Genomic DNA, 20,139 nt, shown 5'->3' on the forward strand with positions numbered 1-20,139 from the left:
TGTGTCTGTGCCCGCGCTTGTTTGTACGAGTAATCTCATGGGTGTGTTATTTTCCAGCGATGGAGAGCCTCCAGGAGCGGGCAGTCCACATTAAGAAAGTTCTGCAATCTCTGCCGAGCAAAACCCTCATCATTATGAGATATCTCTTCGCCTTCCTCAACCAGTAAGTAGCAGGACATTCACTCACACACACATGGTGAGACAGCAGAGCAAACCAATTGGTGAGAAACATCACTATATAGTTGCTCTGTCAATAAAGTGACTGGAATAAGACCCGGGTAAGTAGCCACAGCTGTATATACATTATTTATTACATGCCATGACAGGAGAATCACCAAGGAAATGATTCACAGTTACAAAAGCAACTACACACTGAACTGCAGTGAACTGCATCACAGTGGTGATGAGTGGATGATGGAAAAGGTAGCAGCCAAACAACAAAAGCTACAAAAGCAACCACAGAAATAAACCAACAAAATGTTGACCTGGAAGCAAATGTTACAGGCTTTCCACAAAAGTAGGTAATTGTACAGTGAGAAGCTTGTATCAGTATTTCTCAAAAATTCATGTTTATTAAAACACACAACACACATGCAAATCACATGCAAGAGTGCAAACAATGCCTTTTGCCTCAGGTTTCATGAGGTTTGCTTAACAATGATCTCACACTAAGAGAAACATATAGTCTATGTAAAGGATCCAGCCCTCATCAGTCTCTACTGAATAAGTCATTGAGGGTCAGATAAGAATATACATTTGTCCACACACAATAACAACTGTAATTTTCGCCACCATAAAAGAAGAACCTATCAGTTTGTATTGGCAAAATAAAGAAACCTAAGCTGAACAGAAAGAAATGACCACACTACAAAAACCAAATCAAATATCCACAAATCCACTATTATATAAACTTTTCAAAGATGGCGTTCGTTAAACGTCTGCCATTTGGAAACTGTGAGTTAAAGAGCACGAAACCTGAAGCTTGCTTAGCTGTGGCCTATAAAAGTAACAGAGCCTGATATGCAACCTTTCAGCCTCGAAGGAACATCCTCTTTTCCGATCCGCTAACGTTACTCCATACACACGCAGTAGTTTCATAAACACCAGAATGAGGTCAGAAGGCCTTCCTTCTAAACATCCTTTAACCTTTGTGGAAAGTATGCACCCTAATTAAAGTCCAAAATGCAAAGCGTATTTCTATCCCTGCGTTGCTCAAGGAACCTCCCTGAGAAATAGTTTAATTTCCCACTTGAAGTTAAGTTTATTTGTATGGTCCAGTGCCACATTCAGTGTCTCAGAGGGCCTCACAGCCTCACATCAGCCAAAAACCCAAGCTTCTACAATAAAAGAAAGTGGAATTGACAGAAGGGAGTATTTGTAGACACATCAGGTGAAGCAGTTCAAATACAGACACACATGAGGGCCTGTGTCATCGCAATTTTAAGCCAAAGGTAGTAACACTTTTTTTTCTGCATGTGTGCTTTGGTACAGCTTTGGTTGAATATAGGTTCATACCTAATACACGTTGAACATCAATTTAGACCCTCACACACATATGGACACACACATTCCATGCTGTCCAATCCATCCCTAAAATGCACGACAAAAGCCTTTCAGTAAAGGGAGGCAGCAAAAGGGAGTGAAAGACGAAACGAAACGGGATGTGGGAGACCTGACATTTGAGAGTCTGAGTGGTTCCAGAAAAGCCCATGTGGAGACAGACAGGGGAGCTTCTTCTTTTGGTGAAGTGATTTACACTCACCCCAGTGCTCCTGCTTCTTCTCACACTCAAACACACACACACATCATTGGAGTCTCTCCATCACCACAGTGTAGAAATCAAATGATGTGTTGATGCAGGCTTGTATAGTGATTATTGTGCAATTCCAGACATCCAGATATATATTCACAGTTTATTTACAAGCTGGGAGTTGTGTAGGCTATAAATGACATTTGATGGTTGTTTGTGTGCATAGTCAGTTTTGTATATACTCCATATCATATGTTTAAGAGAAAAAGATGAGCTAATGCCCTCTAAATGACTGTGCCTTCCCTTCCGCTCAGCCTGTCTCAGTACAGCGAGGAAAACATGATGGACCCCTACAACCTGGCCATCTGTTTCGGTCCCACCCTGATGTCTGTCCCAGAGGGCCACGACCAGGTCTCTTGCCAGGCTCACGTCAACGAGCTCATTAAAACTATCATCATCCACCATGACACCATCTTCCCCGGACTGCAGGACCTGCCGGGCCCCATCTACATCATCCCTGGAACTGGAGATGACTTCTGGTGAGAGCCGGGGAGGAGGTTTACATATATGAGGGGAGTTTGAGGAGTGATAAGTCATGGAGAGTATGAACTAGGAAGCAGGGCAGGAGATGTCTTGTCAGATCATTACCTTACTCAGGGTGGGGGGCAGGTGGTTGATTTAGGGACAGCTATGGAGCCGTGGGGGCGGGGGGTCAGCTTGTCTGCTTTATTCAGGGCCAGGGAACCACGAGGATCAGCTTACCCTCCATCACACAGGAGATTAAAGTACTTCCTGACCACATCAGCCTGGGAGAGCACACAATGCACACACTCTCTCACACCACAATGCGAATAAGGGCCAACTTTCAATTTTACTGTAATGACAAGCCTCGGCACCAGTTATTACCATTACTGCCAGTCAGAGCAGTTGTTCAGACTGTAAGTCACACGGGATGAGCAGCTCTCTGTCGCGACTGTGGAAAGTGTAGACAGAAAAAAAAATGGCTGGGCTTTGTTGCCATGACTAGGACCTAGCCACAATTAAAGAATAGGTTCCAACATTTTTTTTCAGGTCTACATGAAGAAAATACTCACATGCAATATGTCTGTGAAGAGAGTAATGAGTTTCTGGGTGACATCATTACAATAAAAATCTGAAATTAATAAAATTAATAAAAATCTGAGCTCCAGCTGTAAGTCACCAACACACGTTGTCAGTCTGGGACTTCTGTGGTTGTGTCCTCTGACCTCATCTGTCCTCTGTGTCCACCTTAGTGACAGTCCACACTGTGAGCCCCCTCTTGTGGAAGAGCCTGCGCCTGACACTGTTTCTGTCAGCCACAACAGCGAAGATGGTGAATAACATACACACACACACACACACACACACAGACACAGACATACACAATTACATGCAGTAAATGTACCTCAGGTAATCAGTTTCCTCTTTGCCACCAGTTTATGAGATCTCTCCCTGCTTTCATCACCAGTTACTTCGGCTTTAACCTTTTAAACCAGCTCACATCCTGCTCTCAGTAACCTGTTTATTATGCTGCTTTGTTGCTGCTCAGCATTCTTTTTTTTAAACCTTTGCACAGTCAGCAAAAACAGCAGCACTAACCTGCTATGCACTAATCTGGCTTCCCCTCTCTTCCACCGCCCTTTTCTCTCTCATTTGTCGCTGCCCCCTGCTTCTCTGTCACTTCCTGTCTCTGCCCACCATTCTCTGAATCTCAGGCTCCTTGGCTGTTTCAGAGTCCGACCCAATCGAAGCCATCGCTCGGTTTGACTACTCCGGGCGGACAAGTCGGGAGCTGTCGTTCAAAAAGGGCGCCTCTCTGCTCCTGTACCAGCGAGCCTCTGATGACTGGTGGGAGGGACGACACAACGGAGTGGATGGACTGGTGCCACACCAGTATATTGTGGTCCAAGACACGTAAGACTTCTAGTCACTAGTCTTTATTCAAATATCTACATAAGGAGCAGAATAAAAATACAGTTTTTAAAGGAAAAGACTTGATGACATGATAGTTATCCTGTGTTTTGTTTTCACATTTTTGTCTTTTATGAATATTGATTATGATAAATATTTACCTTAGCTTCTCTGCTGTAGAGTTTGGGGACATGAAAAGGATAAAGGGCCCTCTACAAAAAACATAAATGAATTATCAGTCTGATCAAAAGTAAACACAGAGAGCTGTCCACTGGAAATCCCCATGACTAAGGAAGTTGATCTGATATGATAATTACTGCATATAATAGCACATAGATTTCCTTGTCAACTTCAGCTGTTGTATTCATGCTGGTCAAATGACTTGTTCTCACAAGCGTCAGGCTTTTTCACACTTGTGTGCATGCTAGCTTTGTAGCAGCAACTGTGAGAAGATGGATTAGACTACACACTGCACAGAGTCTCTAGTTGTTGCTAGTTGCTGGGATTTACAGTGGAAAAACAGACAACTGCACGAGGCTCAATTGTTAGTCCACATTTCAAATACTCAACAACAGACTGTGAGTAAAAGTTCATCCTGACCAACTGCTATAATAGACTTAACATGTAAGAATAATACTCCCAGGTTGATTAATACAAGAATTCCCCTTTAAGTTGCAGGCGCTTTGCTATCAGCTAAAACACTGCGTAATTTTGAAAAGTGATAAAATTGACTGAGCTTAGTGTTAGAGTTCGAATTATTCATTTAGTGCAGCAGAAGAACAGTTCAGTCACAGCCACAAGAGTTGCTGATTAAGAGTAAAGTGGCACTAACGTCAGCGTTGTCTTTCATATGAGTGAGTTATAAAGTGCAGAATGATTTGTTTCAGGTCTGATGGCGGACGGGGAAGTCCAAAACCTGACATTGACTCCAGGGATCTGCTGGAGGAGAGGGTCTCCACGAGAGGCAGCGCCGCCTCACCTACTGGAGCTCACGTGGCTGACATCTACCTGGCTAACCTAAACAAGTGCGTTGCAATTTGAGTTTACAGTTGCACTGACTGGCAGTGAAAATCAATTAGGAGTTAAAAAGTGTACAAGCAAAACATTTTTTTTAAATGTAACCGATGTACCAAAACCATCAACCAAAGGGTTCTTGTTTGTTTTTGATTTTGGTTTCTTGTCAGTAGTAGAAAACTATAACTAAAATACTTGTCTCATTCAGATTGAGGAAACGTCCGGAGTCAGGGAACATCCGAAGAGCGTTCCGGAGCTCAGAGAGTGACAGTAGCAGTCCAGGAGCCAGCGGAGGGGGAGGAGGAGGGGTGAGAACAGCTTCTCTCCCCGTCGGGGGGGCTCTGGTGAAAGAAACGGGAGACAAACGACCCGTCAGTGCTCACAGCATCCTCAACTCAGTGACTCGCCACTCCTCTCTCAAGACCAAGGTACTGTAACATTTTATATTATCTTGAGCAAATTATTTTGAATTGACTCCTTTGTTGAAACTGGCACTTAATTGGAGCCATTATGAACATTTAGGTGGAAAGTCCACAGTTAAGGAAGACAACTTCAGCAGGGCGCTCCAAGAGCTTCAGTAACCACAGACCACTGGACCCAGAGGTCATCCCTCACGTGGAGGTACGGTTCTCAGTTCAGTTAGTTACCACGTCTGCAACTTTGTGTACACGCGTCTTTACATTTTGTCTTTATGTTGCAGGACACTGAGCCTGCAGTGAGCTCTCCCCTGAGTGAGTTCAGTAAGTCGGAGAGACAGAGCACCTCCAAACACACACATACCCCTGACGTGGTCCTGGACACGCTGGAGCAGCTGAAAGGTGTGGGTGGTGGCGGAGGAGGAGCCTCAGAGCCCTCCAGTCCACTCCACTCCCGTCTATTGCGGGACAGTGAGGGGGGCTCCTCACACGTTCACCCACTTCAGCGCAGCGCCTCCTCTGCCAGTGACGTACCCTCCTCCTTCCGCCCTGCTAAGAGCCAGCAGCGGAGCCCCCTGCCCTCCACCACCTCCCCCTCCCTGTCCTCCTCCTCCCTCTCGTCCTCTGTACCTTCCTTTAGAGATCTGCGCCCCCCAGCAACAAGACCCAAGCCGGTGGTGTTCCCAAAGAGCGGAGGAGGGGGTGGCAGTCCAGCAATGGGCTCCCCGACCTCCACTGTTCCCCCTACGCCTCCACCTCCACCTGCAAGCCACACACACTCTCTCCCTCACACTCCTCCTCCTCCACCTCCACCCCAGTCTAACGACAAATCCTGCCCAGCTTAATACCCCTCGATCTCAACCACAATACTGATCCATACAAACAAAGACCCCTAACCCACTACTCATGTGTAGCATTCACTTGTTGGTGTCCAGGTGAGTTTTTAAGACGCTGTGTTCCCTTTAGAGTTTTTTCCTGCCCTCTCCTTGCAGCTCTTAACTGTCACAAGGTGTAGGTTAGTGAACACCCTTCAAAAACATTCATTTGTCTTTGCCACCACTGAGATTCCAGTGATCACTGAATTTCAAAATCTTTTACAAGGGAGCAGGACTCAGGATGGACACCTTACAGACCTACAGCACCTGGAGCTTACATACACTAGTTTCTGATGTTTGAAAATTGTGTTTGAGTGGGCGTGCAAGAGTGTTACTTGCCTTTACACACAGATCTGTGAGAAACAAAAAAAACACTGTTTGATTTTGTATAGTAGACATGACATTTTTTTCTGTTTTGTTTTTTGTTTTTGTTTTTTTACTTTTTAATGACCCCATGACTAGCGGACTGGAAGGGAGTGTTTGATTCCTAAGAATAGACTGTGAAATGCTGGGTTCTTGCTCTGTGTAGAAACTAAACACACTGACTTGCTGCTTCAGAAGTGGAAGACTGGAGATTAAGCGGGGACATTTTGGATGATGAAATGAAAGAAAACTGGGCCAAATATCAGTGTAAGTCATGTGATCAAGAGCTTTATTCTATCTCTTCCTCCAGAGTTTGATATTTTGGTGATTTCTTTTTTTTTTTTTTTCTATTACTGTTCAGTACTAGTACCACAACAGGAGCGTAACAGGAGCAGTGTTCTCTGATACACTTAAAATGGCCAACAGTAATTCTAAATCCATATACAGCAATAAAAAATGGTGAACGCTGGTAGTCTGAAGCATCCTGCTGCTTCTCTCCTGCAGCTCTATTATGTGTGTAGGGGACCACTGAAACCCAGCATTTTTTATATGTGATGTTGGACTGTACACACACCCACACGCACGTTTTCCAAATCTGTGTGTGGTGGTGTTTTGTGGCAGCTAAACGCCTTTCAGGTTTTCCTTGCATGCTGGGGCCACAGACAGCAGCCACAGTGGCGGGCTGGCTGATCGCATCAGTTTATGTATCTGCAGTACCAGCTAAAGAACAACTTCAAACAAAGTTACAGCTTGCTCCTTTAAATATATACTTAAGACTTAACAGTAAAAAAAGGGGTTTTATTATACTAATGGTGTGTATGTATGTTTAATAATCATGATAACTGGAAGCATGGAGCTGAGGATCCTCCTGAGTGTGTTTAGATAGAAGCACAACCAACCACCTCATCCAATGCGCTCTTAAGCAAGGTTTGCTTTTATTATGACTTTTTTTTCCCAGGTGTTTATTAATGCTCAGAATCTGTTATGGTAAAATGTGGAACTGTGTAGCCGTCTGCGTGTGTGTGTGTGTGTGCACGTGTGCCTGTGTGAGCGTGTGCAGATGTATGCACCTCACCCCACCCTTGCCCAATCCATCATAAAGGGATGCCATCCGACAGCAACAGCTGTCTGCAGTCACACAGGAAAACACTTCTCCTATGCTCTGGAGTACCAGCAGCCTGAATAAATATGCACTGTGTACGTGTGATCAGATAAAAACCCTGCAGGGATACATGAGGTGTTGTCTTCAGTCACTGCTGTAACACCAGTGGCAGACCAGCTTTAAGTAGAAAGAGGATGAGGAAATCCAAAATCCAAGGACTTAAACTTAGACTTTTCTTTTTTTCCTTATATTATTTGATAATACGAACCTTTGTAAAATTTGATCGGATAATGAATTAAAGAATAAGTTAATAATTTTTAAAAATACTGACTTAAAATGTGGAGATATGCCATTCAGGGTAAACTAAATAAAGCCTTTTTCTTTTCCTGTTTCACTTTCTTGAGAAAGTACTCAGCTAATTTTACCCCAGTGTCTTCATATATACTTCTTTCACAGCTTTCCCCTTCTTCACAACAGTTTCCCAGAAATACAGCACATACTGCATTCCTGTATGCTCTTTACCAGGTAATGAATCAGAATTGTTAAGGTTTCCTTTTTAATTTCTGTATACTGTTTGTGCATTACCTGGTGTATTTGCGTTGCTCTTACCTCATCATGACAACTGAAGGGACTGTGACTGTATGAGTGTTAATGGTGAGAGATTAACTCACCTTATCAACATGCACATACACACATACGGACACGCATGTGGGTGGTTGGCGTGTTTTGTCCTGGCTGTGCTGTCGAGAGGAGCTGGGACCCTCTGCGATCTCGAATCAATCATCATGCACTTGAACAACTTGGCTTGCGTGTGGACTAACTGTGTGGGGATGATGTGCCAGAGCTGAATATTGTTAAATATGCATTTTTTGTGTCCATTTGAAAACAGCAGAACTAAAAAAAAAAAATGACTGTAATGTCAAATCTATTTATAGTTGTCTCTGTATTACTGGAGAATCCTGTGTTCAGATGTACTTTGTATATACAATGTTGTACATTACAGAGGTACACTCTTTTTTTTGGTACAATATTGTACAGTAATAGCAATAGTAGTTTAATCAAATAGGCCTTATATAATTCTATGTGTAGTTCTTGTAGTAGATCTGTTTTTTAATAAACATTGCTTGCTATAAAGATTCTTAGTTTGTTTGATGTTTGCTATGATTAGAAGAACTTACACTGTAATTTCAATTCATCAAAATATTGATAAAATAATAGAATGTGGAAAGTCATTATGAATAGTTACTTTATGAGAAACCAAAAGCTTAAATATGCCTGTATGATGATGCAAGATTTCAGTAAGTTTCTCCAGTGAGGTATGTTTAAAAAAAAAATAAAAAAGGAAAAATATGGCAGTGATATCAGATCAGTTCTCGGTACCAGCAGGTACCATGAGGTGAGGCACTGAAATTTGTACAGGAGGAGAAAAACTTGGATCAGTACATCCCTACAACAAAGACTGAACAACCTCAATGAGAAAAAATGTAGTAAGCTGTCCAGCCTGCGCATTTCCGAATTTCTGCATAAGATGTACATGTACACACACTCTGTTTGGTGTGTCCATCAGTCCCTCATTTCAAACTATTCCATGTTTTATAGATAAATACCGCCACTAAAAACATGCAGCGTTGTGAGAGACTTTACATGGGGACATGGGAACACGTTGGCTCATCTGCACAGTCGTAAAGACAAAACCCCATTTGGGTTAAATTTGTGAAAACAAAAATGAGAGTGCTGATTCCCAAAAGTGATGACACGCATCATTTCGGAAACAGATGCCTTAATTCACGTCTAGACAGCTGTTTACGGGTTTTGTTGTATTGACTTTCGTTTGGGATACATTGGAAACGCAGGGTGGTGACCCCCCCCCCCCACCACATACACACACACACACACCACCCTCGCTCAATGTATTCTCACAGTTACTGCTAACACAGTAAGAGGTTCAGGACGAGAAAAAATCTGGAGATCTTGCACTCTTGCCGTATTTCCGCCATTATCGCCTGTAGACCAGAATCCGCCCCGCGTGAAGCCCCATACTTCCTAAATCACACAGCGCAATGCAACGCTGTCAGCCGCTGCCTTTGAAGAAACGCATGATCGGTCTGGCTCCTCGTAAGAAGGAAAGTTAGGTGTCATTAACTTAAGCGGCAGGTCCTCCCCGTGCCTCACCTGTCGGGACAGCAGCAGTTCCGCAGGTATGCAGCTGTTTGTCACGGCGTAGGCGTAGTTTTTCTTCAGGGAACTTGGATTTACCGTAAAACCGGGAAGCAATTCGACCGGTAACTGACAAGAGTAACGTTTATTTTGACGCCAGACATCGCGCGATAAACGGCCGCGCGACGACACACAACTGTTGGAGTTTCCTAACGTTAGTACAACCTCACGTTGCTGACGCGTTAACTTACAGCACGGTTAACCGTGGAACCGGCTCCAGGTAAGCCAACGCTGCAGCTAATATTGCAGTCAGTAATTATTTAAATAACTCTAAGTAAGCTAGCGGTTACTAGAATTGGTTGGCTATCAGTTAGCTTACAGCTCAAGAAACTCTCCCACAGCACCATACTGTCACGACTATAAAAATTGTATTTGTCTATGACAGTAACTTTGAGTTTGTTATTTTATTACAGTGTTGTTATAACCTAGCGTCTTCTCACGACTCTTAGTATGCACTTTGTTTTGAGTTAGCTAGCTAGTTGTTGTTGTAGAACTCTAAGACAGAGAGGGCTTGTCTCTCTTCCCTGTCTCTGTTAATGTTTTTCTAATTCTCTGCATAGTTATTCTCCCTGCCTCTTCCTTCCAGTATGTCGGGGATGACAGCCAGTACAACGAGCTACCTGTGGTCTTTACAGGATGTCCTCGGCCAGGGGGCTACTGCCAGTGTGTACAAGGCTCGCAACAAGGTGAGCCATAAGTAAACAGGATACATTTATCATCATAACACGCTCTGTCAAGTTGTTTGTCACTGAGCAGCTCTCACACGTCAATGCTGCCATCATCTCAGATGCCTTCAGCCTACTTTTTGGTTCAAAGGCGAATCCAGGATGTGTGATAAGAAAAGGTTGTGGTTGCAGTGTGGGCTTTCTTTGACGTTTATGATGCTGTGTGTGCTGTGCTGATGATAACTGTGTGTGTGTGTGTGTGTGTGTGTGTGTGTGTGTGTGTGTGTGTGTGCAGAGGTCGGGTGAGCTGGTGGCGGTCAAGGTGTTTAACATGATGAGCTACAGCCGCCCTCATGAGGTCCAGATGAGAGAGTTTGAGATGCTGAGGAAGCTCAACCACAGCAATATTGTCAGGCTGTACACAGTGGAGGAGGTAAGGCCACCGTGAGACGGGCAGAAGACGGATGTGGGAGGAGATAATTAACATTTTTTATGCCGTTGGATGCTGGGATCAGATGATTTCTCTATGGTTGTTCTACTGAGCCAATTAAAAACCAAGTCTTCAGTCCAGTTAAACTCAACAGTTCAAATTTACACACACCAGTGAGTAATTATATAAGCTTCAAGTTCTCCTCATGACTTCCCCCATCTAAGAATTATTTGCAATCATTGGGGAAGGATTTCATTATTTCTCTATTATGGAAATTTGGTGAGAAGGATTTTCGAATGTTTTCACAATGTTTACAAAGTAGGTTACAAATGCAGCTTACCTCCTTACCTCTCTCTCTCTCTCTCTCTAGCTGCTGTCTAAGCAGAAGGTACTAGTGATGGAGTATTGTTCAGGAGGAAGTCTGCTCAGCCTGCTGGAAGAGCCAGAAAACGCCTTTGGCCTGCCTGAAACAGAGTTCCTCACTGTATTGCAGTGTGTAGGTGGGTGGGCGTATCTAATGTTTTTGAATAATTTCTGGTACCTGTTGTTGAAGTATTCCTTTGTCTCTGCTGTTGTCAGTTCAGGGGATGAACCACCTGCGTGAAAATGGAGTAGTCCACAGGGACATTAAGCCAGGCAACATCATGCGGCAGGTTGGAGAGGACGGCAAGTCTGTTTATAAGCTGACGGACTTCGGAGCAGCAAGAGAGCTGGAGGATGATGAGAAGTTTGTGTCTATCTATGGAACTGAAGAGTATCTGGTAAGATAACATACAGGATTATAAAGATAAACTTAATAAACCTGTATATTATGTATAAGAACATATACATCTTCAGAGAGGGCTCGGGAGCAGAAACAGAAAATTGTTTTACTGTTGTAAGAAGAGTTTGTTCTTAAGAAAAGAACATGCGCATGTTAGTAATACAGTTTTCCCACTAATTAAATAGCTTAGTCCTTTTATAAAGGACTGTAATGTGGTTGTGTGCTTACAGTCTGTAACATGTTCTTTTCTTCACAAATTCATATCACCATTTCTGCTACGTATAAAAGTCCCATGTCCCCTTGGAGAAAGACTACCCTTAACACTGATATGAATCTCTCTACGCTGCATGTGATTGGTGGCTTGTTACAAACCCCATCACTGTGTGTGGTTCCACTCCAACTTGATATAAAAATCCTGTTACCAGTGTTGTGAGAAAAGGCCTGTTGACCATTGATCTTGATACATCAGAGCAACTTAGTGTTGTTATCATTATACCATTATCAAGACAGGGTAGCCCTCTAGTGGACAAATGAGTGAATATAACAAGTATGAAGGTATAAAATAACTGAACATGGAAATCCTGCATGGACGGAAAGTTTTCAGAGACCAAGAAGCATTTGCTTATCTTCTTTCTCATAATCTGAGAGAGCTTTAGGTGCCTCTTTGCAAACAACAATCACACTTTTGTGTGTCTCTCACTGAGGAGAAACTCATCCCATCTGGCCAGTCTGCCATAAAGCCCAGATTGGTATAGTGCTGCAGTGATGGTTCTCCTTCTGGAAGTTTCTCCCATCTCCGAACACGATCTCTGGAGTGCCATCAGAGTGACCATCACGTTCTTGGTCACCTCCCTGACCAAGGCCCCCCCCCCCCCCCCCCCCCCCCCCCCCCATTGCTCAGCTTGGCCATGCAGCTAGCTCTAGGAAGAGCCCTAGCTGAGTCTGAATAATACTGAATACAACAGCTTACAGGAAAGGTGTCTTACTTTATACTGTGGGAGGGGACACACACACACACACACACACACACCTAACAAACTGGTTTTACACCTATTCATATTATTCAAAGTAGGATCTTGTCTTGTGGGGAAGTGTAGGGTTATTCATTTACACGTTCCCTGGGAGAGAATACATGCTGTGGCAAAACTCTGCTTTCACTTTACACTAAGATTATACTCAAGATTAGATGATAAGCTCAGCTACCATCAACCTATCAATGTTAAATGGCTGTTATGTAACAACCTATGGAGTGAAACTTGCTTGTGTTTTGTCTAACTGTGCGTCTGTTTGTAGCACCCAGACATGTATGAACGTGCTGTGCTGCGTAAGAGTCACCAGAAATCCTATGGGGTGAGTGTTGACTTGTGGAGTATTGGTGTGACATTTTACCATGCTGCCACTGGGAGTCTTCCCTTCACACCGTATGAGGGACCCCGCAGGAACAAGCCCATCATGTAAGTTAGTCAACCATATCTAATGAAGTATGTATGTCAGTTTCAATTTATGCAAGCTTTTTTTGGATATATTTAAATGAAAGTATGACATTGAGCTTGGTCTCAAAGTTCTTGCCTTAAGCTTTACCTCTGCCAATCAAAGTCCACAGCAGTGTTGGAAAGCATACCACCATTCAATTCACAGTCAATAGATGACTGTTTAAATTGTGCCAAAGACTTTTTAGATATTTTGCTGAATGTTGTCTCTCTGGGAATCCTGGGCTATCAGCCAGAACGTGCAAATCCATCAAAGGTACATCAGCCTGACCTGTGTGTTATGTTGTGTAGGTTCAAAATAACTACAGAGAAACCAGTGGGTGCAATAGCTGGAATACAGCGGGTGGAGGGTGGACCTATTGAGTGGCGCTACCATCTACCTCACAGCTGCCAACTGTCACAGTATGACCACATCAGTAGCTCTTCAATGAGAACACATGATGCAAATTTTATCTTTGATTGACTTCATTTATTTCTCTCCTTTCTCACTCTTTCTTCATCCACTTGTCTCTCACTCTGTCTGTCTGTAGGGGTCTGAAGGTGCAGCTAGTTCCAGTGTTAGCAGGTATACTGGAGGCTGACCAGGAGAGGTGTTGGGCTTTTGACCAGTTCTTCACAGCCACAACAGACATATTGCAACGGCAGCCAGTTCACCTCTTCTCTCTGCAGCAGGCCATGGCTCACTGTATCTACATAAACCACTACAACACGTAAGTCTGCACAGGTGTGTCATCACATATGTTACTCTGATCAGACATAAATAAAGCTGTCTGCAGACTACAGGACTGTTTAAATCAAAACAGACTGAAATAAAAAAACAGTTTTTGCCAGTTGTCAGACTTGAGCAGATTTCTAGTCTGTCTCGTGGGTGTGACACACTTCAAGAGTCAGTAAAACCTGTTGGAAAGATGATAAGGATGCCGCGACTTGTTTATATCTGGTGTTATCATTTATCAATTTTTTGTCCTGATTTCAATTTTGAATATGATTTTGAATATAGAGTAATGTGTGCGCCACAGCATGTGAGGAGGGAAAATGTGGTTTGTTTTCATTGCAGCACAGCAGCTGTTAGATATATTACTATGACAGATATGTGCAGCAGTTGCCGAATAATGTGTATAATCGTTATAATATGATAATGCCTGTAGAGTCTGTACTGAGCTCTAGATTACATCTGTAAGCCCAAATTGCTTGTATGAAGACTTTCCCTCTCAATTAATTGAATCCCTGTGGCAGACAAGCACTGAATCCTGCCTATAAATGATTGGGTTCAATTTTATAGTGGTGAATCAGGGATTAATTCTCCCCCTTCTCACCCAGGGTGTCAGTCTTCTTTGAGGAAGTGGCTTCTCAGACTGGCATAGGGGTTCAGCAGCAACATCTTCTGTACCAGGGTCATGACCTCCCTCTGGAAGGCAACATGAAGGTGGTCAACCTCCCGCGTACTTCACCTGAACGGCCCCTCATTCTGCTCAGCTACGGGTCCGAAGCAAAGACCAGCCTGCCCTTCCGAGAACGTAAGTCAAACAAAGACATGTACATCTTGATATGTTTCTGTGAAGTCTCAAGCTTTTCTCTTCTTAATCCATATGAATGAAGACTCTTATTCAACACATAATATCTTTATGAATCAGCTCACACACACTCATGGAGGGGTGGGTATGGATTTCTTCTTCTCTCTGTAGCAGAGACTCCTGTTATCCCATCCAGGTTTGACGTTATGGCAGACTACAATTTCTCCAAGGTACTGTACTGCTTCTCTGCTGATTTTCTGTACCACTCATGCCTAATATTATGTTGACTTTTATATGAATTTTATGTATTATACCCCTCCAACCCATCATTTGTTATCTCCTTTAATCCCTTTTATCTCTAGGTGATAGTAGGAGTGGTCCATCAGTATCTGAGGATAGTACAGTTGCTGCAAACACACCGAGAGCTGCTACTACAAGGATACTACACCTACATGTGAGAAACGCTCATGCTAAAATAATTATATTTTTTCCCTGCACTGCTTTATGTACCTCCCAGTTATGTGATAACTCCAGGTAATAACCCTCTTCAAACTCTCCTCCCCTCCATGTCTCCACCATGTCTCCCCTTTTTGACACTCTCATTCTTCCTCAGGATGAGGATGCGCAGGCAGTGTGGAGATGCCATTCACAGTATTGCGATGATCACCATTAGACTGCAGTCCTGCCTCAACTTGGAGCACAGGGTTCACACACTGTGAGTTTATCTACACAAATACGTATAATGATTCCTTCATGTCACCCTTGAGGTGGGAAATTGCCCTGATCAATGAACTTATTTATACACACTTGCATGACAAAGCATTATGAGACTAAACAGCAGGATGAATTGAGCTGTTATTGTTCCCTGAATTGAAATTTGCCATCCTGATCAATAAAGCTTGGTCTTGTTGTATGAATAAAGTGGACTCCGACATATTTCATTTGCTGACAAATGTAAACCAAAAACATGACTAATATTTCTGTTAATGTCATAATAACCTTTTCCTCCTTCCCTCCATCTCCTCCTATATCTGTTGTGCTTCTCAGTGGCTATTACGCTTCAGAAAACCAAGGCTCAGCTGATAACAGTCAAAGGCTGAAGCTGGTGAGTAGAAGCAACATCACAGAGGCCAGCTTGATGTGGTTGTTGTGAGTTGTACTGGGAACTGGGTTGTGGAAGTTCCCTTTTTTTTGCCATTTCTTCATCAGTATATATTTTAAATTTCCAGTTTAGAACGTTACTGAACTAGAACTAGAGCAATCTAATACAACAGCCCTGCAGTAAAGTTAGTAACCTTACTTAAAGGTTATAATAATTCAGTTTTGTTGAAAACCAGCCTTTAACCAGAGTACCTGTTTAAAAGGCCACCTAATGGCAATTATCAGCCCTGATGATATGTTCTCGAAGGAGACACTGAATCTATAGTTTATGGTTTATGGGGGTGCTATATACTTTACTAAGTTAAAGAGAATATGTACTTATAATGATAAATTGTCAGGTTTCCTTGGTATTATAACAGAGTTTACATTGACAACATTGCAAGAACATGCATGGTAAGCACATTTCTGTTTGTTGAATGTGTGTGTGTGTGTGTGTGTGTGTGTGTGTGTAGGTATGAATCATAAATTTATTGGCAGACTTGTGATTTGTTGGTTTAGCAAACATAAGAGTCCGTTGCTGCTGTCTCTACAGGTCCATGAGCATCTGCCTATATACACCAAGGGCATCCAAGAGTTTCAGAGCCGACTGGACCACCTGCAGATAGAGCAGGCCAAGCTAGCAGAGACCCTAGCTAATGACAAGAGGTACTCTGAGGAGGAAAAGAATCAAAACTTCAGGCTAGGTTCACTGATTTTTGATTTATAAACTCTGGCCTCTTGTCTTCCACAGCTGTCAGAAGATGGAGATGCTGCTGCAGAAGATTACAGCAATTCATCAGCAATATCGTAAAGACAGGCTTACTGGCAGTATGTGTGTTTCTTTGTTGGTATATACTGTATATTCATTACCCTTTTTGTCCATGGTAAAAGTGACAGTACCTAACTTTTTTTCTTATTTTCACCACAGAGTTGGCATATAATGACGAACAAATCCACAAGTTTGAGAAGTGAGTATTCGTCTTTGTCGATCTGTGTGTCCACACAGCTGCTGTCCCGCTCGCCCAGCCTGTGAACGTGTTGCTCTGACCTGTTCCTGTAATCTGCTTGTCACTCTCATTCACAGAATCCACCTGTTGTCCCACATTAAGCGAGTGAAATCTCTCTTAAGAGAGGACTGCGTGCTGAGATACAAAGAGCTTTTGGCCTCAGCAAGGACATGGAACAGGTTCTCAACTCACATATTTAAAGTCCAAACACAGTGTAACCATTGCATCGGATTCACTTCAGCTGTATTATCCCGACAACTCGTGAACTATTTACTGTAAGATAACCGTTCACACAGATGATGGTGGCTTATATGAAGATTAACCCAGAGCAGTAGGACATTACTGATCAGCAGTCCCACGCAGATTAAGTTGTTAGTCTGCAACATGAATGTTCACATTTGTTAAGCAAGAGATACTGAGGTTACATATTACACTTCAGTCAATACTTCTTGAATTCCTTTCAATTTTGTACAGATAAAGAAATATTTTTTTACATTTAAGATCACATTTTAGATTTTAATTTTGCACAGTGACATGGTAGCTGCAACTGTTGTTTTTTCTGAAATTACCAAATGTAGTTTATCCTAGACATTTCTTTTCTGTTAAGAAAAGTTAAAAGATTTGTAGAACTACTACATATATTATTTATTTATATTTATATATATTTCATTATATGAGTGTGTCCTTGTTTATTCATGTACTGTGAAACGAGTCAATCAAAAGCTCCAACTAAGTGACATGGTTTTAAATTGCACATTGAAACAAGGCTTCAGACGCACAAATATACAACCGTCCTTAGGTTATGTATTCACCAAATGTCCAAAGGTTACAGTGAAGACTAAGGCCTCAATAAAGGTCTGTGAACTAAAACAGTTAAGGTATATTTAAGGTATATATAAGGTATATTTTTTAAAAAAAATCTATAACAACTGATTAATGTAAAGAAATTATCTACATTATCCGTGAGCACACATTTTGCAAGTTTAACTTTGTTAAAAGTTTAAGCTTTGACTTACTCAGGTGTGTCTCTTCCTTTATGTGCAGTGTTTTACAGGAGATGCAGACCCAACTGCAGGACTTCAGCTCTTTCTCGACAGGCTTGTTGGCAGACCTGGATATGAGTGAGCAGCGCCAGAATAAGGTTAGCATTTCACTTTTCACCCCTGTCTTGAAACTGAGCACTGTAAGCTTTCTGTTTGTGGAAAACTCAAGTCTCTGCCAGAATACCATATTCACAAACGTGGTCCAACATGCATCTGTGCTCTTATTATTTTTGGAGTATTTTTCCATCCTGGTGATTTCACTCATACAGTATCTCAGTGATGTGATGAAGCAATGTCTCATCTGTCCTCCTCAGGCTGTGGACAGAATCCTTTTCACTCTGCAGTCCAAAAGGGCAGGACAGCAGCCTGGAATCACACCCAGGGACAAGGACCAGATGGTCTCCAGGTGTGTGTCTTCGTGCGTGTGCATGTGTGTGTGTGTGTGTGTGGCTGCACGATAACATAACATGCCCAGATAACATATCTGGCTTTGTTCTAGGATGCACCATCTGAAGGAGGAAATGGAGATTTTGGTGAGGGAACTACAGTGTAACAACACCATTATAGAGAGGTCAGTTGAGCGACCAGCTGCTCACACACATTAGATGGTACAGTACAACAGTACAAAGTTCTGAATGATAATTGTGTGTGTTTTGTCCCTTTAGTTTGGGAGCAGTGAACTCTGCAGCAGCTCTAGAGCCCAGCTTGGCCAGACCTTCCACACTGTGACAAAAGTGCAGCGCACATAGTTTAAACTTACAGATTCACATCCACTCTCTCTCTGACAAACACCTTATTTTAACTGCCGTTAATGAACTTTTATGGACAATTTACTGGATCCTCTTTCAAGGACCGACTGCAGTTGGCGTTATATGAAGAGGAAGCAACTGAAGACAATCAATAAAATGTGAATCTCAGTTTAAAGATAAGATGTATCGACTGGAGAAGGAGGAAATGCTACTGATGGATTCTGTGCGTGCGTGTATGGTTGGCAACCGAGTACAGCAGTTCAATACAAACCTCATTAATGCCTTTAGTGTTATTGTATTTCTAATAGGCTGCCACAGTGATGGACTGTCAGGATAGAGAGAAAAATGAATGCCAAGTCAACAGCTAGTGCGTTTCTAAGGCTGTGTCTCTTCTTTGTCGCAGAGAAGAAGCACTGTTGAATCTGGAGAACCTTTTACATAAACATTTAACCAGATTGAAGCTATCTCTTTCTCTGTGTACATATGAGTTTCTACGTCAGTGTGTTTGTTAAAGGAAGGGCCTTAGTGATCTGCTGTGTTTTTCCTAACGCTTGATCAGTCAAATGTTTCAGTGTGACTCTCTTTTTAGGTTCACTTCAAGAGTATCATTGTGAATTCAATGAATTAGCCTCAGCGCTTGATTTCGTCAGTGATGGTGAGGCTCTCTAAGCACAGTGCAGTACGGTGGTTCTGAAGTTATTGTTGTTTCTGTTCCTGTTTATGTTTAGCCAGTTCATTTCTCTGGGTTTTATCATCTTTTATTTTCAAACAAAATCAGGGAAACTCAGCACTCACCACAGTGTCTCCTTTTTTAACAGAACTACATGCGGTTAACACGGCCTTGTGACTGCATAGAAAATGTATGAAACGATATCAGCCAGTGTGGTTAATAAAGGTGGGGAAATCCCATGGGTTGTTATTTGTTTATGAAGAGGTCACAGGTGATGCTTCTACGTTACTCACTTTTACTGTATTTTCTTAATAATTTGTTTACATATTTTTAGCCTCATTTGTTTTGTTGAAGGTACTATAGGACAAAAAGTGAAAGTAACAACTTTTTACCTCTGTGAAGTTGAGTCACCGTGTTCTGAGAAGTTAGTAAAGTCCTGGATGACTGTGATAACAGTACACTCACATTAAGTTTGCCCTCCAATTCCTTTAACATCAGATTTGCTGTGGGAATTTGCTGTAACTGGGCCGGGAAGATGAAACGTCCCAAACAAAAACAGAAATGAAGTGAGCTGCTGTGACACAGCAAAGTACAGAGAATGAAAGTGAAAGTTTTTCACTCAGTCTGTGTGGGTGTGGTGTAGGTGCCATCGGGGGCTTTCTAGACATGGGGGGGGGTGATGCCTCTGTGGTTTTGTACGGCTCACATGATGTGTTTTTGGCAAAGTGGAAATTTTTGACTTTTCTGTTTCTAGCCTACACAAACAAGCGTAACAGTGTTTTCATCACCTAAATTTTCTCACTGTTCTCTATCATGACAATATTCCTGACATACTTTAGGCCCACTGATAGGTCACTCCTGTTTCATTGGTAATATGCTTTTTTTTCTTATTGATATATTTAGTTGATGTGTAGTTTCAATAGTAATACAACACTAAATGCCTTTAGCACCTACAGAAGAGTAGCATGTAATTAATATACAATAGAAGACTTTATGTTG

General features: G+C 42.4%; 2 protein-coding genes across 4 annotated transcripts in view; both read left to right on the top strand.

Moving 5' to 3' along the window:
• The window catches only part of srgap2 (SLIT-ROBO Rho GTPase activating protein 2), a 53,776-nt gene extending 45,190 nt beyond the window's left edge, over positions 1-8,586 (top strand). Inside the window, exons 16-23 of one of the 3 annotated variants that reach the window (XM_041033465.1) lie at positions 58-163; positions 2,065-2,289; positions 3,025-3,104; positions 3,487-3,685; positions 4,570-4,707; positions 4,905-5,124; positions 5,219-5,317; positions 5,397-8,586. In XM_041033465.1, the coding sequence (XP_040889399.1) occupies positions 58-163; positions 2,065-2,289; positions 3,025-3,104; positions 3,487-3,685; positions 4,570-4,707; positions 4,905-5,124; positions 5,219-5,317; positions 5,397-5,957 (1,628 nt within the window). In that variant the 3' untranslated portion in view covers positions 5,958-8,586. Of the gene's footprint in view, positions 1-57; positions 164-2,064; positions 2,290-3,024; positions 3,105-3,486; positions 3,686-4,569; positions 4,708-4,904; positions 5,125-5,218; positions 5,335-5,393 lie in introns of all 3 variants that reach the window. The other 2 variants (XM_041033466.1, XM_041033467.1) reach the window with 2 other exon arrangements.
• An 852-nt stretch (positions 8,587-9,438) lies between these two features.
• Positions 9,439-19,939, top strand: ikbke (inhibitor of nuclear factor kappa B kinase subunit epsilon). The gene is made up of 21 exons (XM_041034551.1): positions 9,439-9,889; positions 10,256-10,355; positions 10,630-10,767; positions 11,135-11,264; positions 11,344-11,525; positions 12,821-12,981; positions 13,309-13,419; positions 13,548-13,727; positions 14,338-14,534; positions 14,703-14,761; positions 14,894-14,985; positions 15,145-15,246; positions 15,579-15,636; positions 16,225-16,337; positions 16,423-16,499; positions 16,600-16,639; positions 16,756-16,857; positions 17,723-17,819; positions 18,036-18,127; positions 18,221-18,292; positions 18,387-19,939. Exons 2-21 carry the CDS (start codon positions 10,257-10,259, stop codon positions 18,448-18,450), a joined length of 2,166 nt encoding a protein of 721 aa, XP_040890485.1. The 5' UTR covers positions 9,439-9,889; position 10,256; the 3' UTR covers positions 18,451-19,939.
• Positions 19,940-20,139: the final 200 nt, after the last annotated feature.

This window comes from Toxotes jaculatrix, chromosome 3 (assembly GCF_017976425.1).
Source record: "Toxotes jaculatrix isolate fToxJac2 chromosome 3, fToxJac2.pri, whole genome shotgun sequence".
Taxonomy (NCBI): domain Eukaryota; kingdom Metazoa; phylum Chordata; class Actinopteri; family Toxotidae; genus Toxotes; species Toxotes jaculatrix.